Below are 25,237 nucleotides of genomic sequence, written 5' to 3'. Positions count from 1 at the left end.
ATGAGCTCTCCCATCCCCCCGAGCACGAACAGGACGAAGCGAAGACGGTCGGACGCTGATCTCGCCTCGACTCCTGGCGCTCGATCTTCCTCCCCGCCCCCTTCCTCTCTCCCTCCCTCGTCTCCCCCGGCGCCATTCTCCGACTTTGGAGACGACGAGGATGTTGGAGATGATGAGGAGGCTGAGATGCGCGCGCGCGGTCGACGAGACGCCGGCGACGAGGACACGGACGACGAGGGCGAAGATCTGTTCAACGACGACAACCTCCAGCGCGACTACGAGGTGAACCCGGAGCTTGACCGGTACTCGGATGCCGGACTCGATGACCGGAGCAGCGTACAGGAGATGTCGCGCGCCGACAGACTCGCGGCCGAGCGAGAGATGGCGAGGCGAGACCGCGGCCTGACCGGCGGACGAGCGGCGCGACGAGGACGTGTCCCGACCTTCCTGCAGAGTGACGACGATGACGATGGAGCCGTCGATGGCGGTCTTCTCAGCGGCATTAACACCCGACGAACGCGTCGTCAGTACGATGAGCGCATGGACGAGGACGACATTGAGGAGGACGAGATGTCGCTTGAGCATCTCGGAGACGTCAAGGCCTCCTCCATCAGCGAGTGGGTCTCGATCCCGCAGGTCCGAAGGGCTGTCCAGAAGCACTTCCGCAGCTTCCTCATGACCTACGTCGACGACAGCGGCCAGTCGGTCTACGGTCAGCGCATCAAGAACCTCGGTGAGATCAACTCCGAGTCGCTCGAGGTATCATACATGCACCTGGCCAGTTCGCGTCCCATTCTTGCGTACTTCCTCGCCAACTCGCCTCAGTCGATGCTCTCCCTCTTCGACGAGGTCGCCCTCGAGGCCATCCTGCTCTACTACCCCGCCTATGACCGTATCCACTCGGAGATCCACGTCCGCATCACCGACCTGCCCTCCAGCAAGAGCCTTCGCGACCTCCGCCAGAGCGATCTCAACTGTCTTGTTCGCATCAACGGTGTCGTCACCCGCCGTACCGGTGTCTTCCCGCAGCTCAAGTATGTCAAGTTCGACTGTGGCAAGTGTAAGGCGGTCCTCGGCCCCTTCTACCAGGACACCACGAAGGAGCTTAAGATCAGCTTCTGTTCACAGTGTGAGAGCCGCGGACCGTTCACGGTCAACTCGGAGCAGACGGTGTACCGCAACTACCAGAAGATGACGCTGCAGGAGGCGCCCGGCTCCGTTCCTGCCGGTCGTCTTCCCCGCCATCGCGAAGTCATCCTTCTCTGGGACCTCATCGACAGCGCCCGTCCCGGAGAGGAGATCGAGGTGACCGGTATCTACCGCAACAACTTTGACGCTTCCCTGAACTCGAAGAACGGCTTCCCCGTTTTCTCCACGGTCATCGAGGCGAACCAAATCACGAAGAAGGAAGACATGTACGCCTCGATTCACCTGACAGAGGAGGATGAGAAGATGATCCGCACGATGGCGAAGGACGACCGCATTGCGAAGCGCATCATCAAGTCCATCGCTCCCTCGATCTACGGCCACGACGACATCAAGACGGCCATTGCGCTGTCGCTCTTCGGTGGTCTCACGAAGGACATCAACCGCAAGCACCGCATCCGTGGTGACATCAACGTGCTGTTGCTCGGTGACCCCGGTACTGCCAAGTCGCAGTTCCTCAAATATGTTGAGAAGACGGCCAACCGTGCGGTCTTCACGACGGGTCAGGGAGCGAGTGCCGTCGGTCTTACGGCTTCTGTGCGCAAGGACCCTGTCACTCGCGAGTGGACGCTCGAAGGAGGAGCCCTTGTGCTCGCGGACAAGGGCCACTGCCTGATCGACGAGTTTGACAAGATGAACGACGCGGACCGAACGTCGATCCACGAGGCGATGGAGCAGCAGAGTATCTCGATCTCCAAGGCCGGTATCGTCACGACACTGCAGGCTCGTTGCGCCATTGTTGCTGCTGCAAACCCGATCGGTGGCCGGTACAACCCCACGATCCCGTTCCAGCAGAACGTCGAACTGACGGAGCCGATCCTGTCGCGTTTCGACGTGCTGTGTGTTGTCAAGGATGCGGTCGACCCTGTCAAGGACGAGCACCTCGCGCAGTTCGTCGTCGGCTCGCATCTCCGCTCGCACCCCGACTTTGACCCCGCCACAGACGAGGTCGCGGTCAACACGACGCAGGATGCGGACATCATCTCCCAGGAGGACCTGCGCAAGTACATCATGTACGCGAAGGACCACATCCAGCCGAAGCTGTACCAGCTGGACCAGGACAAGCTTGCGCGCCTGTACGCGGACCTGCGTCGCGAGTCACTCGCCACGGGCTCCTTCCCGATCACGGTTCGTCACCTCGAGTCCATGATCCGTATGGCCGAGGCGTCGGCCAAGATGCACCTGCGCGAATTTGTGCGCGCCGACGATATTGACCTCGCGATCCAGGTCATGGTCGGCTCGTTCGTGTCTGCGCAGAAGGCGTCGGTCAAGAAAACGCTGCAGCGCGGCTTCAGGAAGTATGTGCACCAAGCGACGGATTCGGACGAGCTGCTCGCGTTCCTCCTCGGCCAGATTGTCAAGGAGCGCGCGCAGGTGTACTGGCACCAGCGCGGACAGATGCCGGACAAGGTGACGGTGAGCGTGAAGCAGCTCGAGAGCCGCGCCAAGGAGGTCGAGATCTACGACATCAACCCGTTCCTCAAGAGCGCCCTCTTCAAGCGCAACGGGTACAGCGTGCACGACGGGCTGATCGAGAAGTCATTCGCGCCCGTAGAGGAGGAAGAGGAGTAATGCTTTGCTTTGCGTATTGTATGAAGAGAGTTTGTACAGGTTTACAGGTTATGCTATTGAGTCGCCGCCATCTATGAACCTAGCCCGCTAGCCCCGCCGCCGCGGCGCAGGCTTGAAGCCTTGTCCGAGGCCCTGCACGTCCTCCTGCTCACGATGCTCCGTGACGCCACTCTCCTCCATCCTTCGCTTCGTGTCCTCCATAGCGAGCCTGCGGAGCTCGTCGGCATCATCGTGCTGCGCCGCGTCCACCTTCTCGCGCGGCGGGGCGAGGTAGCTCTCCTGCCCCATAGCCTTGGACGCCTCCTGAACAGCGGAGGGGGGCAAATCGAACCCGCGCGCCTGCGCGACCGACGGCTTCTGGCTCGCGTAGCTGCTCGGCTTGCCAGCGCCGGCATAGCTGTACGCGCCCTTGGCGCCCTTGGGGCCGCCAATCTTGGGCTGCAGGTCCCGCGGCGCCTCCAGGCGGTCGGGGTCGATCTCGCTCCCGTCCGGGTTCAGGTATCCCTGCTCGATGCGCTCGAGTCTCTCCCTCTCCTCAATCTCGGCGACGCGCTGCCGGAGCCTTTCTTGGCGCACGTAGTCGCGCTTCAATTCGTCCATTGTCGGCGGGTTCGCGCGCGTGAAGCTCATCCACGCCGTCCACTGCACGGGCAGCTGCTGCGTACCCAAGCGATACTCGAGCCGGTTGCTGTAATTGCCACTGTTGATCATACGTTCCTTGGAGCCTTCGGTGCCCGGCTCGGCGTACTCGACAAAACGCTTCGGTCGGCCGAACGAGGTGGGGATCTCGTAGTACTTGTTTCCGAGGAGGTCGGTGCCGACGAGGCCCTGAACGTTAGCTCTGTCTCTGAAAACGAGCTGAGTGAAGGACAAGGAGAAAGGAGGCAAGGGGCACTCACGTTGGGCTTCTTGGCACGCGACGTCAGTCTGGCCCACAGCGAGCTCATTGTTGATAATTCGTAGGGTATCTGGACAACAACAACAGCAGACAGCTAGCTGCTCCTCATTGCGTCGGACATGGACGACGGTGGTGACGAATGGCGAAGTTTGGATTTGATCCCGCCCTCCACCACTGAGTGCTCCTCCAGTCCCTTACATCATGCCGGTCGTGCCTGATGCCGGATCACTGACCTCGTCTCGAAAGTCAGCCTTGGCACGGACTCTGCATCTGTCCACCTCTCCATCGCCCTCACACCTCTCCACCCTCCCCCTCCCTATCACCCCGACTCCGACTCCGACTCCGAATCGCACTCATCGCCCAACGGCTCCCGACACCATGGCGATGATCATCTTCCAGCTTTACGCCGTCGCGACCCTCATCGTCGGCTACCTCATCACCATCGGCTATTCCGAGCCATACACGGACTGGTACAGCCTGGGCGCGCACGGCCTGCCCCTCAACGTGGTAGGCTACGGGGTGGACAAGTTCCTTCAAAAGATACAGGTCGACAAGCGGGACGTCTCCGTCTTCGCCCCGGGCTCCGAGAAAGCCGAGCACTGGGCCAAGCGCACCGCTCCAGGCGGCAGCATCAGCTATCTCTCAGCCGCGAGCTTGAAGCCGCGCGACCACGCCGAGGTGCTGCCGTACGTCGTGCCGCAGCTCGAGGTCGAGGGCAACGAGGACATCGTGCCCGTGCTGAGGAGCTATGTCGAGGACATGGCGGACCGCGACGATCGCTTCACCATCAAGCCGTCCAACCTCGAGAGCGGGGATATCGGCTCGGTGTGGCTCAAGCGGAAGCACAAGTGGCAGATGGTCGGCGAGTTCGCCCACGTTCACCAGGACGGGAGCTCCCACTTCATCCTGAGTGTGCCCGACGCGCGCGAGGTGCTCGAGAAAGGCTGGGGAGAGAGGCACGGCATGGCCGGCCGCATGACGCCGCTCACGTACATGTTTGTGTATGCGCCGAGGGACGAGGAGGAGCTCAAGGAGTGGAAGAAGATTGCCAAAGCTAGCGCTGCGTTCATCACCGCCGAGTAGACGTGGGCACGATGGACATCGGCACAAGTACACAACGATAGCGACATCGGGCCGAACGAGGCGTCGAGGGGCTGAGCTGAAGGGCTTGCCTGGCAGAACGGAATTTTGGGATAACGGTAGAAATCATCATGAATTGCATAGACCTCTGGCTTGTGTCGCATCGCAAGGCGTGTTCTGCATATTCTCAAGTTCTCTTAACCAGCTGTCAGTACGCACTGCATGCATCTGCTATCATGCTCCGGATTCTGCGGGGCCACTCGTGCCGCATTTTGCCACCGAAAACAACGACCTCCACTTTTGCCACGCGGGCAACGTGTCGCCGAGTTCGGTATGACGAAGCCGTCTCAGCGAAGCTAACCCGTCGAGTAAGCGTCCAAATGTGTCTTGTAACTTTACTCCATCGGCCATGACAACATGAGGCGTCACCTCATTCACTTGATTGCGGCGCTTCTCCTGGTACTGCTCGTGTTCGCGGACGAGCGGGCACGGAACCAGGACGAAGGACGAAAAGCGACACTCGTCAAAGGACAGGTGGAAGAACAACAACAAGTGCTCGATGTCGACGTACCCCCGGAAATTGGGCCTGATGGTGAGTCGTTGACACTGCGGTGCAGACAAGTATCAAGCACGACCTTACGCGTCATGGTCTTGGAGTCTGGTCTCCACCGCTACAGTATCCCAGCTTGGCGGTCATTCAGTTCAGCTCACATCAGTGTGCGCGCCGTTGGTGGAGGCGCGCCAGATCCTGCGGCGGATGCAGCCGAGGCACGACGCTCATTTGGACAAGAAGCTCGGCGGGGTTGGGCCGACGACCTCGATTAGCGACAGTCTCGGCTGGTCGCGTGATGTAAGCTAGAGTGTCCCCATCTCAGCTGACAGCCAGGGCCCGATGTCGGCTACGTTGCGGTTACTCCCTCGCGTGCTGAACCTCGTGAACCCCTTCCAGATCGTGTCCCGACTACGCGGAACGAGCGAGAAGCTACGCGGCTCCCGGAGCAAAGTCGGAAGGGAGCGCCAGGCGAACGCAGAACGGGCGCTGGACCTGATCGATGACGCGGTCGAGAATGGCTGCCTTGAAGCACTCGCTCTGCGCGCAGAGGTCAACATGTTCCCGCCGCGGGGTATCGCACAGAACCTGACTGCAGCGTACGAAGACTACGAATCCTACCTCGATGGCTACACGAGCGATCCGAAGGCGCAGTTCATGCTCGGCTTCTTCTACGCGACGGGACTCGGCGGCGCGCCCCGCGATCAGGCCCGCGCACTGCTGTACTACACCTTCTCGGCGCTGCAGGGGTACAAGGCCGCGCAGATGGCGATGGGGTACCGATACTGGTCCGGGATTGCGGTGAAGGAGGACTGCGACCTCGCGCTGGACTACTACGAGTCCGCGGCGCGGAACGCATTCTATGCGTTCAACTCTGGACCGCCAGGCGGAAAGACGCTCCTCCTTTCGCCATCGCGCCTCAGTGATCGGTACGGCGGCATCTTTGGCCCGCACGCGAGCTGGGCGTCGACGGGTGTCATGGCACACCGCGCGGCCGTGAAGGCGAGCCAGGCCAAGGAGCGGGGCGAGAACGAGGCCGAGATCCTCGAGTTCTACCAGTACCGTTCTGACCGCGGCTCGCTGAGCTACACGTACCAGCTCGGCCTACTCTTCTACCTCGGCAGCGTGTACGGGCACGGTGTGGGCGTCAGTTCCGGCGCCGAGGTCGTCGGCGAAGTACCCCGTGACTACGCCAAAGCCCAGCGGTACCTGTACCACGTCGTGCGACAGCTGTGGCCGGCCGACTTTGATGCCGAGGGCAAGATCATGCCCAAGAAGAAGATGAGCAAGGAGTCCGAAGACGCGATCCGCAAGTACGCCATGAGCGCGGCGTCTCTCCTCGGCCGCATGGCCCTCCGCGGCGAGGGCATGCAGCAGGACTACCGCGCCGCGTACCTTTGGTACAAGCGGGCAGCTGAGCTCGGCGACCCCGAGGCACACAACGGCCTCGGTATCATCTACAGGGACGGGCTGGGCGTCAACGTGGACGCGAAGCAGGCGATGAAGTACTTCAAGAGCGCGGCGACGGCGCAGCTCCCCGAAGCGCAAGTGAATCTCGGCAAGTTGATGTCGGCATCGGGCCAGGACGCAATCAAGGTGTTCGAGGCGGGGATTCGATCGGGCTCGCCATTCGAAGCCCTCTACCACGTCGCTGAGCATCACGCAGCTCGCTCGCGCAAGATCGCAGACGAGGGAATCCAGGACCACCTCAGTGTCTGCGGCATTGCGACGATCTACTACAAGATCGTCTCCGAGGTCGGATCCTGGGGCGAGGACTTTGTCGGCGACGCGGACCGTGCCTGGGCCCGCGGGGAGACGAACAACGCCCTCGTCGGGTGGTGGCTTGCTGCCGAGGCAGGAAGCGAGATTGGGCAGAACAACGTCGCGTTCCTCCTCTCCCGCGGACTGGGGAAGGACGTGGATGCGCCCGCCGACTCGGAGCTGACGCTCTGGATGCGCTCGGCGGCCCAGGACAATGCCGACGCCATGGTGAAAGTGGGCGACTATTACTATGCCGGTCTGGGACCCAACGAGAACGCAACGGCCCCGGAACTCCCCACCGGCGAGCACGGGGAGCCCGACTACGCGAAGGCCCTCGCATACTACCAAACCGCCGCCGACAAGCAGAGCGCTATGGCGTACTGGAACCTAGGGTACATGTACGAGAACGGCCTCGGCGTGCCGCGCGACTGGCACATCGCCAAGCGGCAGTACGACCTGTCATACTCGCAGACGCCCGACGCCGCGTACCTCCCCTGGCTCCTGTCCATGTGCAAGTTGTACCTGCGCAGCTGGTGGGTGTCGTTCCGCACGGGCGGCGCCGTGCCCGGCCTGGGCCTCTATGACGAGGACCAAGCCCCCCAAAGTCTGTGGGAGGGGCTGAAGGGCCTAGTGTGGCCAAAGTACGACGGGTACGTGCCCGAGCAGGACGAGGAGGTCGAGGACTACTCGGGCGCGGGGTGGGCGCAGCAGCAGGGAGGGGGTCAGGCTGGGGACGACGAGGAGTTTGACGAGGTAGACGACATCATTGAGAGCCTGGTCATTATCGTGCTGACGGGGGTGATCATGGTCTTGTTCTGGATCAGGGGACGCATGGTGAATCGGAACAACCAATAGAGATAGAGATTTATGTATCTGTTAGTTCTGCACAATGGTCAAGATGCGGATAAATCAGCTATCCTTTTGCTGCGGCGCGTACTGAGACGTTCGTGCATATGACAGAGTGGCGCTAGGCCTTGGTGAACTATGAACAACATGGGGCACCCGGTGGGGCTGGATATGTGATGGTGTGGGCGGGGTTATGGATGATGCGAGTTCTTGTAGTGCAGACAACAGGAGTAGGGAATGATACAGTATATGAATGTGGTTGAAGTGTAGTGATGATGAGATGATGATGGCTTTGGATGTGATTACGCGACGTAAGTGACAGAGTGATTGATGTGGTGATAGATATGCTTGAACTAAACAAGCTTGGCGCGCTTGAAAGTAAGCTTGATCCTGGGCACGGGCGTAACAGGAGCCTTGCGCCTCCTGCCGCCCTTGGCCACCTCCTTCTCCTTCTCCTCCTTCTCCTTCTGCTCCTCCCTTCGCTCCCTCTTCCGAATCTGAATCCCCTCACTGCGAGTCGCCAAGCGCCAAGCACCCGGGAAGTTCTCATACCCCTCAACCTCAACATTCTTGCGCCAAACGGCCAGGTTGTGCGTGCGCCTCAAGCGCGCGCGGACGAAGGCGGGGTCGACGGCCTCGAGTCGCTCGCGCAGATCGATGGCGTTCGCGTGTGCGTCAAAGGGCAGCTTCGGGGAGCGGGGCCGGGGCAGGTGGTCGAACCAGACCTTGTCCTGCGTGTCCTGCTTGTCCACCTTGCCATCCTTCTTGTCCTCGAGGTCATTGGCGGGCTGCGTGCCGAGGTCCAGAAGCCCCTGCGCGCCATGTGGGACCTGGAGGGTGAGGAGCTGCTCAGCCGCCTTCTCGGCCTGGAGCGCGTCGCGCGCACGAATCCGCGCCGAACGCCGCCGGGCCACAATGCCTTTGTGCATGATGGCCGCCGCGAGTTCGGTGTCGCTCGGCATCTCGGTAAACTTGGGCAGATCCGCGAGGGTCGCGAGCAGCTGCGCCTCCATCCCCAGCGTGAAGGGGGTGCGCTTCATGACTGCGTCCACCACTGCATCGTTCAGGGCCTCGGCCTTTTGGTCGTCGCTCTCGTCCTCTCTCGCATCGGCGGGGGCGGTGGTGGTCGTAGTGACGGAGATAGAAGCGGAAGTCGCGGCGCTGAGGAAGTGAGGCGCCGAGCGAGCAACGGGACGGCAAGTTTGAGACTGCGCGTCCAGCCAGAGCTGGTAGCGGTACTTGAGTGGTTCGGGGGCGTTGTCCGGCAGGGGGTGCGCGTTCATGAGCGCGAGGTACTTCTCCCGGGGATGGAGAGGCTTGGGCTTGGTCCTGGGCTCCTCCTCAGTCTCACTCTCGAGGTCGGGGCCGGAACAGGACTCAGACTTGGTCCTTGGGAGGAGATAGTCGGACAGCTCAGAGACCGTGTTGGTGTCGGAGGCAGCCTTGGTGGCGGCGGAGGACTTGGGCTCATCAGAGGCGGGGATGGCCGCAGGAGACGTGGGGGACGACATAGGAGCAGGTTCGGCTTTCACGGTGTCGTTGTTACCACCCGCGCTGCCGCCGCTGTCGTAGTCAGAGTGACCGTCCTCGCTCGAGGTGTAGGAGTGCCTGCCCCATCCAAAGTTTCCAGAGTTACCCGAGTTTCCACCGCCACTGCCACCGGTCGCACCACCAGTAGCACCCCCAGAGCTGGGACCAGCGCCAGGCGGCGGGTCGTTGTCGTTGTCGTCGTGGTCGTGGTCGTCGCCCTCATCTTCGCTCATCTCCGTGTCCGACTCAGACTCCGACGCAAGCTCGTCCTCCTCGACCTCGACAATCTCGACCTCCACAATCTCCATTCCGGGGGGTACGGCCGACTCAGTCACGGACGCAGTCGAGGGAGGAGTGGAGACCCAAGACGGTCCCGCGCGCATCGGGGGCAGAGGCTGATACGGAGGCGGAGGCGGGGGCGGGATATTGGTAATCTGGCCACGGCGCTCAATCATGTGCATCGGGGACGCGAGACCGGTGAACCCCTGTCCCTGCCTCTCGTTGAGCTGGGGCTGCACGCCCGGAGCGGCGGCGTATCCGTCGCCGAACCCGCCGAACCCACCCCCACCAGGAGGCGCCATGATGCCGCCAAAGGGCGCGCCAAAGTCGTCCGCGAAGCGGCGCTGGAGAGGTGCATGATGGTGATGACCGTGGCCAATGGCGGCAGGGCCGGTGTGCATGTTGGGCGGGAAAGCGGGTGGCGGAGGGCCAGGGGGGCGAGAGGGGTCAGCGAAGGCAGAGGGGCCAGTAGGACCAGCGAAAGTCTGAGTGGAGCCATGACCAGTAGCGAAGCGAGCAACATTACGAGCCGTGCTAGGTCCGGGACCAGCAGCGCCCAGCCCCGGCGGGCCGGCATGCAGATTGTACCGATCATGAGCGTACTCGTGCGGATAGCCCGGTCCATGCGTCCAGAACTGGTTCACGCGGCGGTTGCCCTCATACCGCTCGTGTTCGTACGGACGCGGCGTGGCGCGGGGGCGGAACTCGAACCCGTTCCGAGAGTTCGGGTGGGGCGGGGCAGGCGGGGCCGTGGCAGACCCGGAGGTCCGGCGGGAATAGGCGAGGGCAGCCTGCGGTGCCAGTAGACGCTGGCGTCGTCCTTGTCCTCGGTGTCCTCGGCGTTGTTGGTGTTGCTGGAGTGACGACGGCGCTCACGACGGCGGCTGGTGCGCGTCAAGCTGCTGGGCTCACCATTGCTGGGTCCAGGGTCGGCGCCGATGTTGAAGCCAGCCCCAGGCTCGGGATTGAGCAAGTTGGCGAGTGCGTGCCGGCCGTTCTCGGGGGGAGGCGTGGTGATGAACGGATCCTCAGTGCCGGGGGTGAGGATGCCGCGGAGACGCTCCGGGACGCGGGGCCAGTGGTCCTCATCCCTGATCTCGTCGTTCTCGTCGATCTCGTCGGAGTCGGCCAGGTCGATCACTTCCTGCGCGGCAGTCGAGGGACCTGCCTCCGAGGGCAAAGGGCGCGAGGGGCCGAAGAGGACGTGCGCGTCCGAGGGACCGCGCGTGGTCCGGGCCTTCTTGTTCCTCTTGGGAGTCTTGGTAGGCGTGGCGGTTTTGCTGCCGGTCTTGTCCTCGGCGGCGGCGGAAGAGTCGGTCGCGCGACGCGTGGCGCGCCTCGCTGAGGACGAGGTGGGCTCCTGCTGGCTAAAGGCAGAGGCAGTAGCGCGGCGCTTGCGGGTACGCGTCCCACCAGCCTGCGAGGGGGTCGAGGACGCGTCGGGCGCGTCCTGCGTGGCAGAGGGGGAGGTGTCTTGAGCAGTGCTAGCGCTCAGCGTTGCGCTGAGCTCTCCATCATTCGAGGTGCTGCCAGTCGTGGCTGCGGTCGAGTCGGCAACGATGGCACTGATGGAGGCGTTGGCGTCGCCACTCGACCCCGACCCAGACGCGTCGCCACCCTCACCACCGGGCGACTGGTTCGTGGAGCGGATGTCGGACATTGAGACGTCACCATCACCGATGCTGCGCGAGCCGGTGGCCGTCGAGCTCGCCTTGGTGCTCGCCTTGTTCTTGGCCTTGGGAGAAGCCTTGGGAGCCCTGGGAGTGCTTTTACGAGGCGACTCGGGCTTGGCTCTCGCCTTGCCCTTTCCGCGGGCCATGTTTGTTCTCACCCGAAGTTAAGTACAGGGAGAGAGGGAGGGGGGAATGGGGAATTGGGTGATGAGGGATGAGAAGGAAGATGGAAATGCAGTGATGATGAGGAGCAGGGGTGAGAAGAAGAGAGGAGGAGAGGGTGTGTGTACCCCCCTCGCACGCGTGACGGGTTGAGGGGGACGGGTGGACTGGGTCGTGAGTGCGAGTGCGCACTGGGGCTGGACGGACAAGGACAAGGCAAGCGGCCAGAGTCGGGGGACTTAGGACCGATACCTGCCCCGAGTCCAGTTTCCAGCTGCCCGGAGCCCGCCTGTGAACCGCAATGAGAAGTCCAGAGACGAGGCGAGGAGGGCGGACTGGGGAGCAGTGCGTGCGAGTGTGCAATATGTGTTGAGTGAAGGGAGGCTGTGGGTTGCGACTCTCGCGTGTCCAGTATACTTCTTATACCTTCACTCCAATCCATGATCATGCCTACTCGCACGCTCGCCTCGTCATCGTAAGTGTTCATCAGTAAGTTGTGACTTCGCCAGGTCCACAGTTCGCTTCAGCAATCGATCAAACTCGTGTCGAGGAAGATTTGAGGACGACAGGTTCGGTCGTTGTGCCAGCGGCGAGGCGACGTAGTGTGTCCTGTGTTAGTTGGAATGTCCTCAGTGTCTATTGTTCACATCCTCGCTATGCCGCTTCAACATCGCTTCAAACTCATGTCGACGAGCACCAACGTCAGCGACACGTTTTCGCAGTGAGCAGTGGGTGATGAGTGACGAGTGATGCGCAGTGGCATCAGTGACACCTGTGGCGCAAGCCGGAGCGGTGCATCAATCGATGAACAAGGATGGAAATGTTCGCCGATCTCCAACTCATTGTCTCGCCCCGCTCAGCACCACCCGCCATACACCGCGATCGAACAACGACCGCTGATGGAAGAGTATTGTCCATCAATCGGCCTGCTCGCATCAGTATTTGTGTCTCTTGCCACAACGTCAGTGGGGCATCAGTGAAGAGCACCAAGGAGGAGGTTACTGTTACATGCAACTACACTTACGCTCTACGTTCTAGCCGCTACCCAAGCCAGGATCAATCGCGCTCCGCCTCTCGCGCGGCTGTCGTCGCGCTCGCGGCCTCGCTACCCTGCATGCAGATGCAGCGCCTCAATGAACCCCTTCAAGTCCTCCTTGCCTACCTCGACAACGCTCGTGTCAAACATCTCCATCTTACTCTCGACCCCACTCTCCTCGCTGGCTTGCTGGAACGCGAGGCCAAACTTGTTCTTCCGCACATCGCCATACTCGACCGCCCCCGTGACGCCTACGACCATGTAGGCGTCCTTCTCCTCGTCCAGACAGGCGATGACAAAGGGCAGCGAGGTGACGTTGCGCCCGCTGCGCTCCTCGCGCTCGGCCCAGCGGTCGCGTGTCGCGTCCACGAGCCACAGCGCTAGACGGGACAGGGTTGACGGGTGGGAAAACAGTTTTAGGTCGGGACCCTCCTTGATGGCTGCGAAACGGAAGGAACGCAGCGGGCGGATGATGCCCTTGTCGAGGATGGCGCTGCCTTGCCGGATGATGGCGCGGTGCAGCGTCTTGGCGAGCGGCAGGCTGCGGCGGAGGAGCCTGATGCTGTTTCTGTCAGCTTGAGAAAGTGGGACTCTAATGACTCACTTGTCGCACGCATCGTAGGCGATCCAAAAGTTCTGCACGTGCCAGGGCTGGCTCTTGCTCTCCGTCTCTGGCTTTTCGACCGGTTCGTCGTCCACGCTCCACACCTTGAGGGAGCCGAACCACTCGCCACCGCCCCGGCCGCCGTCCTGCTCCACCTCGAGCTTGATCCCCTTCGCGGCCTCGAGCAGCGCCTCGAGGCCCTCGCACGCGTCCGCCGCCGAGAGCGCGGCCATCTCGAACCCATACGCCCTCACAAAGCTGGGATACTCGAGCTCGACGAGGCCATACTCTGGCGCGATCGCGTCCAGCTTCCCCCTCAGGTCGCGCTTCAGGCTTACGTCCATGTGCGCATAGGCTTGGGTGCACTGGGCCAGCGAGAAGCCCATTTTGGCCAGCAGGCCCTGGAGTTTCTTCCGTCCGCGGTCTTTCCAGATCCCCATTCGGCCCGCGACGTAGCCACTGTGCAGCATCGAGTCGTACAGGTTCCAGTGCCGGAAGAGGACGAAGCGGAACTCGTCGCTCCGGGATATGCTCCTGTTGTCTGGGTCTGGAGGGCCGGTGGTCTCGGGGTTCAACCGCACCACTTCGTCCAGGAGCAGCTCGTGCTCCCCCTCATACCGTGATCGGTCAATTTCGGCCGCCACGTACTGGTGCGTCACGGCTAGGATTGACAGCCACAGCAGGTCGTTGTCGGCCCGCTCGAGCACGGTTGCCAGTAGGTACACTGTCAGCGCGATCGACATGCCGTACGACGTTCCGGCGTGGTAGTACCGGTTCACGCGCTCGATGTGGGCGTCTCGGATTGCGCGGGGCATCTTTCTTGGCTGGGCGTCAGCTGATGCGAGATAGTCAGCTCACCTTGTCGTCTTTTCTCCGTTTGGACGGACGCGCCGAGTCAGATCGGCTCCGCTTCCCGTCACCATTCACGTCGTCCCCGTCTTCCTCCTCGTCCTCGTCCTCCTCCGTGTCCTCGCCTTCGTCCTCGCTCTCGTCGTCCGATTCCGAGTCTGACGGCTCAAACTGACGTCAGCGGGAGTGACCGATGTGAGACCCACCTCCAGAGCCTCCCAGGACTTCTTGACATTGTCGAGCTTGACCTCGTCGCCGTCGCCCCAGACCCAGATGCGGTCGCCCTCGCCGTCGACTTCTAGGCCGAAGAGGTTGTCCAGGTTCCACGGACGGTGAGCGTCGATGATGTGCAGATGCACCCCCTCGGGGAGGTGGAAGTACTCGGCGAGATTCAACAATGAGCCGAGCGAGAGCAGGATCAGCGTGTGTAGCTAAGTGTCAGCAATGTTCGACTGGTAGGGAGCTGGGGCTGGTTCCGTATGCAGCTTCATGACGCAACATCGGAGTCCAGCATGGCAGCACAAGGCCCAGCTTCAAACTGGGCATCAAGCACACCGCCAGATAAGGATTCAAGCCCCCACGAACAGTTCTGCTGAGCCGCTCGCCCGATCCGCTCATCGACCCACCTCCTCTGAAGCGAGAGCCTCATCTCTCCGCGCCTCGAGCTCCGAGTATCCCCCAATGGGCACGATGCGGTATGCGACGTCGTCCTGCTGGAACAGAGCTGCAAGGATGCGTGTAGCGAGGAGTCCATCCTGAGTTCCGAGTCAGCCACAATGTCTAGAGTTTCTCGCTGTGTGTGTCCACACAACTGCACACTCACGACATCAACCGAGACGAATACGACTACGCCGCCCGATCCTGCGCCTCCGCGGCGGCGGACGCGGGACACGATCGAGTTGTATCCGTCGACATATGTCTTCTGGGATGGCCGGAGGTTGGGTGCCGGCGGGACGAGGACGGGCATATGGGTCTCGAGTGGTGGTAGTAGGAATGTTGACTTGAGGTGGTTGTTGACTCTGGGACCTCCACCCCTCGCTCAACATTGGCCTGACCAAAGGAACGCGTCGCGTCCCAGTTGACTTCGCGTCCCAAGAAGATGGGCATGCATGGGAGTCACGTGGCTGCACAATTGAAAGGAAAATTGCCGGGAATGCTTCCGGGTAAATAAGCGCCCCTCTGTTACGTCATGGCTGTGTGCAGTGCAGTGCATGCGACGGCGGCGGCTGCGGCGATCAAAGAGGACGGGGGCGCGGAGGATGGACGCCGGCGGGGGACGGCGGCGGCGGCGCCGGAGCAAGGGGCGCAAGGGCAGTCGCAGCCAGTCACGGGCAGCAGCAGCACGGGGGCCGGTTGTCGACGCGACGAGCTTTGCCGACGGAACCGATCGATCGCACCCAGTCACGCGGCCTTTGCTTCTTCTGGGAACAGGACCTTGGCACCGGGCACTGAACTAAACTTGGCCTCAATCCTGAGTAAATAACTTGCTGGCGCCGGGCAGAGTAGTGCAACACACTCACACACACAGCCATCTACCTCTCACTCCTCTTTGCTTCCTCCTCATCTCTCATCACCCAGTCACTTGTCACTGCTGTCACCGGTTACTCTTGGACAGCATGAGCGTCCCCGTCCCCAAGTCCTCCGACCCATCCGCGTTCCAGGACGACGACTCGTCCATCGCACCCTCCACCAGCACAGAGACCGGCACATCCCCCACCTACAACAAGAAGGATGTCCCCCAGCCTAGCAGAGTCAGCAGGTTCATGGGCAAGGTCGACCGCATTACTTCGGGTGTGAGCCGTCTCGGCACCGCTGTCGCGACCACCTGGAACCCGAACCACAGGCACGACGAGGAATGGGAGAAGGAGATTGACCGCAAAATCGAGGACATTCGCAACGGACACCGCTTCCGCTCCTTTGCGCCTGAACGAGAGGGAAACATGGTCAAGTGGCAGATTGACGGGCACGGTGGGTTCAGAAGCTCTGGCGTAGCGTTGAGCTGACACTGCAGACTACTTTTGGGCGCTGTCCGAGATGATCGACAGGGCAGAGAGCGTACGTACCCACGGGTCCATGACGCAGGGTCGGATCTAACCCCCAGACCATCATGATTCTCGACTGGTGGCTGTCCCCCGAGCTGCAGCTGCGTCGCCCGGCGGCCAAGTATCCCGAATGGCGTCTCGATCGTCTGCTGCAGCGCAAGGCGGCCGAGGGCGTTCGCATCTACGTCCAGGTGTACAAGGAGGTGAGCTAGAAATCCCGCTTGCGTAGCTGACAGCAGGTGACCGCGTCGATGTCTCTCGGCTCGAAACACACCAAGGTGCGACATTAGCAGTTCTATTTCTGACATCAGCACGCCCTCGAGGACCTGCACGAGAACATTGCGTGCCAGCGCCATCCGGACCACTCTGGCGGCGAGCTCGTGTACTACTTCTCGCACCACGACAAGCTCTGCATCGTGGACAACAAGTATGCGGCGCTCGGCGGACTCGACGCCTGCTTCGGACGATGGGACACGCACGACCACCCGCTCGCCGACGTGCACCCTACCAAGTTTGGCAACTCGTTGTTCCCTGGCCAGGACTACAACAACTCGCGCGTCATGGACTTCCAGACCGTGGACAAGTTTACCTCCAACGAGCTTGCGATCCAGGACACGACCCGAATGCGTAAGCTATCCAACTTCTTCTCAGCTAATGACAGCGTGGCACGACACGTCGATCACGATGGTGGGCCCGGCAGTGGTTGACCTCGTGCAGCACTTTTGCGAGAGGTGGAACTTTGTCAAGGAGTTCAAGTACAAGCACGAGAAGCGGATGGACTGGCTGCAGCTCCCGTCGCCGTGGGCGGACGTCTATAGCGAGACGGACGCAGGCAAGGCGGCCGAGGACAAAAAGTTCCGCGAGGAGCACCCGCACCTGTCCAGGTGGAAGGAGAAGGGACGCCAGCTGTACCACCCCTTCCACTTCCCGCCCTCGGAGGAGCCGCGGGCGCACGAGGAGGTGCCCAGCGGCACTGCGCGCGTGCAGGTCGTGCGCTCGATCTCGGACTGGAGCCACGGCTACCTGACCGAGGACAGTGTGCAGCAGGCGTACATCGGCCTGATCCGGGAGGCGAACCACTTCATCTACATTGAGAACCAGTTCTTCATCACGGCGATCGACGACACGACGCCGGTGAAAAACCAGATCGGCGCCGCGCTCGTCGAGCGCGTCGTGTCTGCCGCCAAGGCCGGGCGGCCGTTCAAGATTTTTGTTCTGATCCCGGAAGTGCCCGCGTTCCCGGGCGACATCCAGGCCGAGTCTGGACTGAAGGCGATCATGGAGGCTCAGTACCGCTCGATCAACCGTGGGGGCAAGAGCATCTTTGAGAAGATCCGCGCCGAGGGCTTCGACCCGAACGAGTACATCAGTTTCTGGAATCTGCGCAGTTACGACCGGATCAACGCGGCCGAGTCGGTCATCAAGGCGCAGGAGGAGGCGTCGGGCGTCAAGTTCCACGAGGCGCAGGTCGCCATGGCCCGCCTCTACGTCGGGGAGGCCGGGGACCAAGTCGACGAGGACGAGTACGTGTACATCGAGAAGCCACACGATCAGGCGACGGCAGCAGCCGAGACGAACAAGAAGAAGACTGCGCGCGAGGCGGTGAAGATCCCGCGCACCATGGCCGAGGCGCGGGACATCATCGACCGCTTCGAGGCCGCGGGCGCGCCACAGGGCAAGCCGACCGAGGACAATATCTGCCAGCACGCGCTGCGGACGGAGGGGCAGACGCTCCTCGACGAGCCCTGGAACGGGACGGAGCAGGAGGAGCGCGACGCGCTCGTCTCGGAGCTATGCTACATCCACTCGAAGCTCATGATCGTGGACGACCGGCGCGTGATCGTCGGGTCTGCGAACATCAACGACCGCTCCCAGAACGGCGATCACGATAGCGAGATCGCAGTCGTGATCGAGGACACGGAGCTGGTCGAGATGTCAATGGGCGGGAGGAAGTACATGGGCTCGAAACTGGCCACGTCGTGGCGCCGCGCGCTCATGCGCGAGCATCTCGGCCTAGCGCCCTGCCAGGTCGTGGGCAGGGAGACGGCACAGATGCACCCCGTGCCCGTCCCGAACGAGTATGACTGGGGCTCGCCCGACGATCTGCTCGTCGAGGATCCCCTCGGCGTCGACTTTAGCAGGCTCTGGCGCGAAACGGCAAAGGAGAACAGGCGCATCTTTGATCGTATCTTCAAGACTGTGCCCAACTCGATGGTCAGGAACTGGGGGCAGTACAAGGACTTTGTGGAGAGGAATAAGGGCATCAAGGTAAGCGAAGCGAAGGCGCGCAGCGGTAGTCGAGCGAAGCGAGACTTGTTCTCTGTAAAGCAAGACCAAGTTCCGGCGAAGCGAGACCTTGTTCTTTGCAAAGCGAGACCAAGTTCCAGCGAAGCGAGACCAAGTTCTAGCAAAGCAAAGACTGGTCTCTGCACAAGCACAGTTGGCTGGTCTTTGTGAAGGCACGGGCTGGCCATTGCCTGCCAGCCATGGAGCAGGGCCAGCGAGACATATCTCCACGACTGAGACGGAACTACACCCCGCAGCTAGCCCAAAGCGGTTCAGAGCTGACAACAGGTCGGCCACGTCATGAACTCGGACATGACGCTGCCCGAGATCCGGATGGAGCTGACCAAGGTGCGCGGACACCTCGTGCCGATGCCTATCGACTTCCTCATTGTAAGTGATTTAGGAGCCCGAAGGGCTCCGCGAAGTGCTCCGTGGGCTCCGTGGGCTCCGTCCTTTGGACCCCGTCCTCCGCCGAATCTCCACCGAGACGAAGGACGGAGAGTCGGCGATGGAGAGTGGAGCGATGGGAGAAGTATGGAGACACGAGCTAACGTGCAGGAGGAAAAGTGGATCACGGGCGGAGACTGGATCGCGGTGAACCCCATCACGCTGGCCATCTACATCTAAGCTGGCCCTCTCACTTCAGATGACAGATGACGCGGAGCAGCGCATGAAACGCGCATGAAACGCGCATGAACGCGCCGACGACTCACGCAAGATTCGGCACTCTCACCCACCCACTTTACCCACTTGTATCAATCTTTCAGCCCCTATGTCCAGCAGCAAGTATGATGGGAGCAGCTTGATGCATTCGATTATACGGTGAAGAAAACTATACATTGGTACAAATGTCCTCTCTATGCAGAGTCTATGCAGATCTGCAGAGGGCTGGAGCGTGAATGCTTTTGGCATGGCGCAGTAGAGTGCACGAGGGAACGAACGGTATGGCGATACGAAATGCGCAAAGTACGAAGACGAAGGGTACGGTAGGGTAAGGGTAAGGGTGCGAAAAGCTGGTTATACTGTAGGGATAGATAAGATCGTGAAGTTTGTCGTGGGATCGTTGATTGTCTGTCTCGGGGTCCGTCTCGGGGCAACGCTCGGGTCAACGCTCGGCATGAGCGGCAGGGGCGTCCTCCATCTCCAAAGCATCGAGACGGGGGGACTCAGTACATGGACCGCGGACTGTCCGCGCGCTGCAGCTGCGCCAGCTGCGCCAGCTGCGCCGGCGACCGCTAATCGCTCAGCACGTCCATGCTCCCCCTCGACCCGCCGCCGGGCACCGGTTTCCGCCTCGTGTAGTTGCTCCTCGGGCTCGTCGGGGACAGCGTGCCGTCGCTGGGCGTGCCCCGTCGCAACTGCAGAGGGGGCGGGGGCGCGTCCCTCGACGGTTTCCGCGCGTGCGGGATGCCCGCGAGACCCGTCATGGCGCCCGTGAGGCCGACACCTTGGCCGCTGAATCCGCCGGCGGACGAGGCGAGGGCGTGCCCGCCGCCAGACCCGCCGCCAGATCCGCCGCCGGCGCTCCCGTTCGTGAGGCCCAGGCCAGAGTTGGCGGGCGCAGTGCCGGGGAGGACACTGTTGAAGCTCCCGTACTGCTGCTGCTGGCTCGGTTGCCGCGAGTGCGACAGTTGGGTGGGCGGCGCCGTGCCCACCGGACTGGATAAATGCACAATCGTCATGCGCCGCGTCTCGTCAATAGAGGGCTTCTTCCCGAACAACCTGCTGATGCGCGACGAGCCGAATTCCGACTCGCGCCGCGTCCGACGCTGAGAGCCTTGCGCGTTCACATCGTTGTATTGCCCATACACTGTCGTTTGGCGGCCAGCCGCGCGCCCGACAGACGCTGTGTCGCGCGGCGTGAAGCCAAAGTCGGCTCCGGACTCGGGGCGCATGGATAATTGCCGTTTCAGGCCTTTGAGAGACATAGACGCGGGACGGGGGACGGGAGATACGGGAGACTTGATGTGGTCCACATATTGCGCGGGCAGGACGTGTTCGACCAAGTCCGGGGTGCTAAGGTCGGGCGTAGGCGGACGGGCTGGTCGGGGCGGAGGACCCGTTGATCGCACGCGCGGCTGCCCGTTCAGTGTCGCGATGGAGGATCGGTCGCCGCCCTCGTCGCTCGCGCGCCGGGGAGATGGAAGGGGCGACGCCGAGTCCGTGGACGCTGACAGACTGCTCCGGTTCTCGGGCTGGAGGTAGGGCAACCTGCTGCTACCCCGGGGCGGGAGACTGCCAAACTCGTTACTGAACGTCGAGGTTGGGCGGAGGCCCTCACCGCCCTCAGCCGAAGCTGGCGAGAGCGCGGGTGACAGCGCCGGGGAGAGAGACGCCGCAGATCCAGGACTCCGCGGCATCTCTGGGCGGGGTGAGCCTGGCGTCACGGTGAAGCGCAGGTCCTGTGGCGAGAGCGTCTTCATCATCTTCTCGAGGTGGTTGAGCTGGTGCGCCATGACCATGCAAGATGTCCGGTCTGCGTCGAACGGCTCGATGCTTATGGGTCCTAAGAGCTTGAGTTCCTCCGTCTCCTCGGCTTCTCGCGGCTCGGGGAGCTCCTCCAGGATCGGCTCGGGTTCCGCACTGTGGCCAGAGGATGACTCGGGCGCCTCAATCGTCGACGGGGGCCGCGCACTGCTCCTAGCAGGACGAGGCGGGGTCGGCGCCGGGCTTCGGAGGGACAACCTTGTCGGCGGTCCGGTCGAGTCCTGTGACATGGTCCGCGTCCGTTGTCGTTCGAGCTCCGAGGCGCGACGCACACGCTGCTCCTTCACGACCGTCTCGCGCTGTGCCGCACTTAATCGTGCCGCTTCTAAAGCAGCAGCCTGGGCAGCAAGACTTGCTGCCCGCGCGCGCTCCCGCTCGTCCGCCATGTCCTTTAAGAACTTCGGCCGGCTATCGTTCAGTCGCTGCACCAACGTCAAATCGCGTATTCCTCCCGCCGCCTCGGTTGCCCGCTTGCCCGCTCGATAGTCGGCTAACCACGGTGCGTCGGGTGCAACATCAAACTCGATCGTGCCGAATGACGGGAGCGAAACGGACGCCGGTGTCCGTGGTGAGTTGTACGACGAGGACGACGAGAGGCTACTCCGCGCCATGTCGGGCTGCGAGCTGACAGACTTATCGCGCACATGACCGTCCTCGTCCACCCGTGTTAATGGCGATGTCGACGCACGAGGAAACCGCTTGATGCTCCCTGACCGTGGAGAGTCCGCGACGCCCATACCGACGGCACCAGCGCCGAAGAGTGTCGCCCAGCTGTCCTGCGTAATGAGCGGGCCGCCGTCATCCGCGGCAGACACCGACTCGGCGTATCCTCCCGCCGGGCCGAGGTAGACACTGAGTCCTGTTGTCGAGGGCAGACCAAACTCCCGCGCGATCACGACGAGCATGCTTCCCAACGTCGGCTGAAGGGGTAGCAGCCGTCCGCGGCGCCACTTCTTCGCGCGCTCCTTGTCCCCCTCGTCCGGCGGCATTAGTGACGTCGGCGGGACCACAGCGACGACCTGCTGCGAAAGCGAGGGCGCGGGCGTGTGTCTCGTAGTGTGCCCCATCGATCCCACGGAATATGTCGACTGCTGTGTCGGCGATCTTGTGTGTGCCCTCGTCGATGAGGCTGACGGCAGCGTCGGTGTGACGATACCAAAGGACTGCGCTATGCGGCCGAGATGCTGCGGGCTCAGCGGCTTGTTCGGGGGTGGGTACGCTGGTCGGCTGCTCGCCTTCGTCGGCGACATGAGCGCAATCTCATCCTCCTCTGCCCATGATGTGCCCAGCCGTGTCGGGGACTTTGGCGTCGTCGGCGGCGGCTTGCTGTTCGCATATCCCGTCAAGGGCGACGCGCCGGGAAACGTCGCCGAGGGCACAGAGCCTGCTGAAGACGATGATGGCGGAGAGTTGAGCGGATTGATAAGCGACAATCGCGTCTGACGGAGCACACCAGACCCACCGAAGCGGGCGATGGAGGGTGGAGGAGGCCAGGCGACGAGATCATCCACGATGACTGGGGCATTGGAGCCCGAGGCTATGCTGCTTGCCATGCCTGGGCTGGATGGAGTTGATATAATGGTGGAGGCGGCACGGCGCGGTGGCGCGCGCTCAGAGCCGGCCTGTCGGGATTGGCGAAAGGAGGGTGCGGGTGAGTAGTGATCAGAGTTTCAAGGTGAGAAAAGGGAGGGTGTGCGGGGTGGTCGGAGATGTTGTGTCGGAGGTGATCGAGGGTGGATGTACAGTTGAGTGATGGGAGGAAGGACAAGTCCGAGGATAAAGCGCGGAGAAGGGAAGGGGGGGATGGATGTCGGATGGTCGAGTTCAATCAATGCCGGGTGTGCTGGGGCGCCATGGATGTTGGGATGTTGGGTTGAGAGGGAGTCTGTGCGTTGTGGGTGTTGTGGGTGTGGGAGAGAGAGTCAAAGATGTGGTGAGAGGATGAGACGGCGGCGGCGGCGGCGGCGGCGGCGTAGTCTCGAGGGCCGAATGGGGGCTTCAGTCCCAGGGAAAGTCGCAAAGGGACGCGTCTCTGTTACGACTTTACGCCAGGGCCACCCACCCACCGCTTGGACACTGCAACCGAACAAGGCACTCATGCACTCAGTCCCTCTCTCCATGCTCCCTGGATCATTACTCTGGCTCTTTCATCGCTGCTAGCTTGCTGGAGACTACGTACTTGACGCGTCGAGGAGCAATCTCATCTCATCTTTCAGGTGATCGCCGATCAACCTTAGAGTGATCCGGGTTATCCTAAGACATTTGTTCGGCATGCTCATCCATTCCCGGCCTTGTTCTCTCCTCATCTAATCTGACACAGATCCCTCCTGTACTCCTGTCTCCACCATGAAAAGAAAAGCTACGCGCGCAGAGCAATGCCAGACTGTAGTGACTGGCGAAACTGTCACCATGGATGCCATCAAGTCCTTTTAAGGTTTGCAGCGCACCCCAGCATATCCAGGCTCACCAAGCCGTAAACCTGCTCCCGGCCTGCACCACCAATCTCCCAACTACAGACATACCTCAGTCTTGTCGATATGCTTCAGCCCATCTGCGGGTGATTGCTCAGCGAGGCACTGTACCTGTGAGGCACCCCCGTTGCTAGTTACCACCCGGGGTTCCGTGGCTCACGTTTCCTTGCTCTTCGCCGTGGCTAACTTCTACACTGCCCAGGCTACAGGGTGGTACACCAGAGAGCTACGGCCTCCCGAAGAAACCGCAATGATTCTCGGAAGCGTGTGTGGTAGCTTCTTCCCGGGCATCTGGGACTGCTTCTCTCATCTCCCACATGCACCGCTGACCGTGCGCGGCCTGCGTGGGCAACAGACGTCCAACGTGCGAGGTGCATGTGCGCGGTAATTCCCAAGCTAGGACTGTTGAGGCATAGTCTGTGAACGGGCCGTAGTTAGGCCGTAGGCTAGGTCATAGATCTTAGAGGCTAGGTCGCGGCGTTGCGGCACTCGTTACTGCTCGATGGCAGCAGATTAACGCGAGACGCCCCCCGGGCCCCGTTGATGGGCTTATGGTCGCTTGCTAATCGCTCATCCTTGGAAGGTAATGCGAGATCACGCTAGATTACAAAATCGGGAAGCAAACCACGTGGCCATACTCTCTCCCCGCTTGAAACCGACGATCCGAGCTGCGATGTCCGCCGAGCACCGTCGTCATGGCGATCTACTGCTGCTATTCTGATCTTCACACTTCACACTACCGCTTCGACAGTTCGCAATTGTTCATTATCCACCACACTCATTCAATCTTCATCGGTTCTGAGCGATAACGACCACTTCGTGACTAGTGCACCCGCCTGAATCGTCGTTCGCCACCCACTCCAAACCTCCACCCGCGCGGCTCGCACAGCCTCTCCCAGTCTTACCTCAACCCGTGCCAAGGAGTCAGCCCACCATGTTCAGCGTTCCAAGAGTCGCCCGACTCTTCCTAATCCTGACTGCCCTCCTCGCCATTCCCTCACTGTACCTCTTCTACCCCGGCCCGCGACCAGCCGCCTTGCAAAAGTTCGGTTGGGACGTAGGCGGCATCGACGGCGAGCACTTCCGCACGCCGGCCGAGATCCTCGAGGCGAATTCCAATCAGCAAGATCATCAAGTGACGCCCGAGCAAGCTGCCGTCGAGATCGAGGACGAGGAGCAGCGCGCCCTCATCGATGGCGAGAGCGTGAACCATGGCTCTGGGGGCGCGGCGCCCGAGCACGTTGGCGAGTCAGGGGGGGATGTGAGGAAGGGATCAGGAGGCGGGGGCGGGCCGGCAGACGACAGCTTCGACCACGAGAAGCACCGCGAGGTCTCGGGCGGGAAGGAGGAGCAGCACGCCATGGGTGCGCACGGCGGCGAGGAGATCGGCAAGGTCATCATGCCGCATCTCGGCAATGCGACCGCGAAGTGAGTCACGAGTCCCCTGTCCTCCAAGTAACCCACCAGCACTCCCCGCTTCCTAAATCTCGAGATATCTAGATATCTCAGCTAACGCACAGGGCCGAGCTGGGCCGCGGCTCCTGGCGTCTCCTCCACCTCATGACACTCCGGTATCCGGACCATCCGACGCCCGACGACCGTGCCGCGCTCAAGTCCTTCTTCCACCTCTTCAGCAGGCTGTATCCCTGTGGCGAGTGCGCCGAGCATTTCCAAGGCATGCTGAAAGAATACCCCGTCCAGACGGGGAGCAGGAAGAGTGCGAGTCTGTGGCTGTGCAATCTGCACAATATCGTGAATGCACGCCTGCACAAGCCCGAATTCGACTGTCTCACGCTCGACGAGACGTATGACTGTGGGTGTGGGAATGAGACGGCGCCGGCTGGGGCGGAGGGGAAGGAAGGGGGCAAGGGGAAGAGGGAGTACACGGCCGTGATTGAGGCGTAG

The 25,237-nt window shown here is 61.9% G+C and overlaps 9 protein-coding genes across 9 annotated transcripts; 5 read left to right on the top strand and 4 right to left on the bottom strand.

Annotated features, from left to right (window-relative positions):
* On the top strand, positions 1–2,778 carry A1Q1_02377 (DNA replication licensing factor cdc19 (cell division control protein 19); the record flags this gene model as incomplete). Its single annotated transcript, XM_014325322.1, has 1 exon — positions 1–2,778. One exon carries the CDS (start codon positions 1–3, stop codon positions 2,776–2,778), a length of 2,778 nt encoding a protein of 925 aa, XP_014180797.1.
* Positions 2,779–2,865: 87 nt separating this feature from the next.
* Positions 2,866–3,725, bottom strand: A1Q1_02376 (uncharacterized protein; the record flags this gene model as incomplete). Its single annotated transcript, XM_014325321.1, has 2 exons — positions 2,866–3,606; positions 3,678–3,725. The coding sequence occupies 2 exons, from the start codon at positions 3,723–3,725 to the stop codon at positions 2,866–2,868; spliced, it is 789 nt and encodes a 262-aa protein (XP_014180796.1).
* Positions 3,726–3,877: 152 nt separating this feature from the next.
* Positions 3,878–4,759, top strand: A1Q1_02375 (uncharacterized protein; the record flags this gene model as incomplete). Its single annotated transcript, XM_014325320.1, has 1 exon — positions 3,878–4,759. One exon carries the CDS (start codon positions 3,878–3,880, stop codon positions 4,757–4,759), a length of 882 nt encoding a protein of 293 aa, XP_014180795.1.
* Positions 4,760–5,173: 414 nt separating this feature from the next.
* Positions 5,174–7,922, top strand: A1Q1_02374 (MMS2 protein; the record flags this gene model as incomplete). Its single annotated transcript, XM_014325319.1, has 2 exons — positions 5,174–5,348; positions 5,761–7,922. 2 exons carry the CDS (start codon positions 5,174–5,176, stop codon positions 7,920–7,922), a joined length of 2,337 nt encoding a protein of 778 aa, XP_014180794.1.
* A 344-nt stretch (positions 7,923–8,266) lies between these two features.
* A1Q1_02373 (uncharacterized protein) lies at positions 8,267–11,541 on the bottom strand (the record flags this gene model as incomplete). The annotated part of the gene is made up of 2 exons (XM_014325318.1): positions 8,267–10,357; positions 10,405–11,541. The coding sequence occupies 2 exons, from the start codon at positions 11,539–11,541 to the stop codon at positions 8,267–8,269; spliced, it is 3,228 nt and encodes a 1,075-aa protein (XP_014180793.1).
* A 1,072-nt stretch (positions 11,542–12,613) lies between these two features.
* Positions 12,614–15,013, bottom strand: A1Q1_02372 (cell division control protein 45; the record flags this gene model as incomplete). Its single annotated transcript, XM_014325317.1, has 6 exons — positions 12,614–12,667; positions 12,720–13,149; positions 13,198–14,032; positions 14,249–14,477; positions 14,673–14,801; positions 14,870–15,013. The coding sequence occupies 6 exons, from the start codon at positions 15,011–15,013 to the stop codon at positions 12,614–12,616; spliced, it is 1,821 nt and encodes a 606-aa protein (XP_014180792.1).
* Positions 15,014–15,662: 649 nt separating this feature from the next.
* A1Q1_02371 (uncharacterized protein) lies at positions 15,663–18,545 on the top strand (the record flags this gene model as incomplete). The annotated part of the gene is made up of 5 exons (XM_014325316.1): positions 15,663–16,014; positions 16,058–16,101; positions 16,148–16,291; positions 16,400–16,715; positions 16,789–18,545. The coding sequence occupies 5 exons, from the start codon at positions 15,663–15,665 to the stop codon at positions 18,543–18,545; spliced, it is 2,613 nt and encodes an 870-aa protein (XP_014180791.1).
* Positions 18,546–19,609: 1,064 nt separating this feature from the next.
* Positions 19,610–22,414, bottom strand: A1Q1_02370 (uncharacterized protein; the record flags this gene model as incomplete). The annotated part of the gene is made up of 1 exon (XM_014325315.1): positions 19,610–22,414. One exon carries the CDS (start codon positions 22,412–22,414, stop codon positions 19,610–19,612), a length of 2,805 nt encoding a protein of 934 aa, XP_014180790.1.
* Positions 22,415–24,266: 1,852 nt separating this feature from the next.
* On the top strand, positions 24,267–25,237 carry A1Q1_02369 (thiol oxidase; the record flags this gene model as incomplete). Its single annotated transcript, XM_014325314.1, has 2 exons — positions 24,267–24,760; positions 24,853–25,237. 2 exons carry the CDS (start codon positions 24,267–24,269, stop codon positions 25,235–25,237), a joined length of 879 nt encoding a protein of 292 aa, XP_014180789.1.

The sequence above is a fragment of the Trichosporon asahii genome (genome assembly GCF_000293215.1).
Source record: "Trichosporon asahii var. asahii CBS 2479 unplaced genomic scaffold scaffold00050, whole genome shotgun sequence".
NCBI classification, from domain to species: domain Eukaryota; kingdom Fungi; phylum Basidiomycota; class Tremellomycetes; order Trichosporonales; family Trichosporonaceae; genus Trichosporon; species Trichosporon asahii.
The sequence above is the reverse complement of the archived record's forward strand: the minus strand, read 5'-3'. Positions and strand labels throughout refer to the sequence as shown.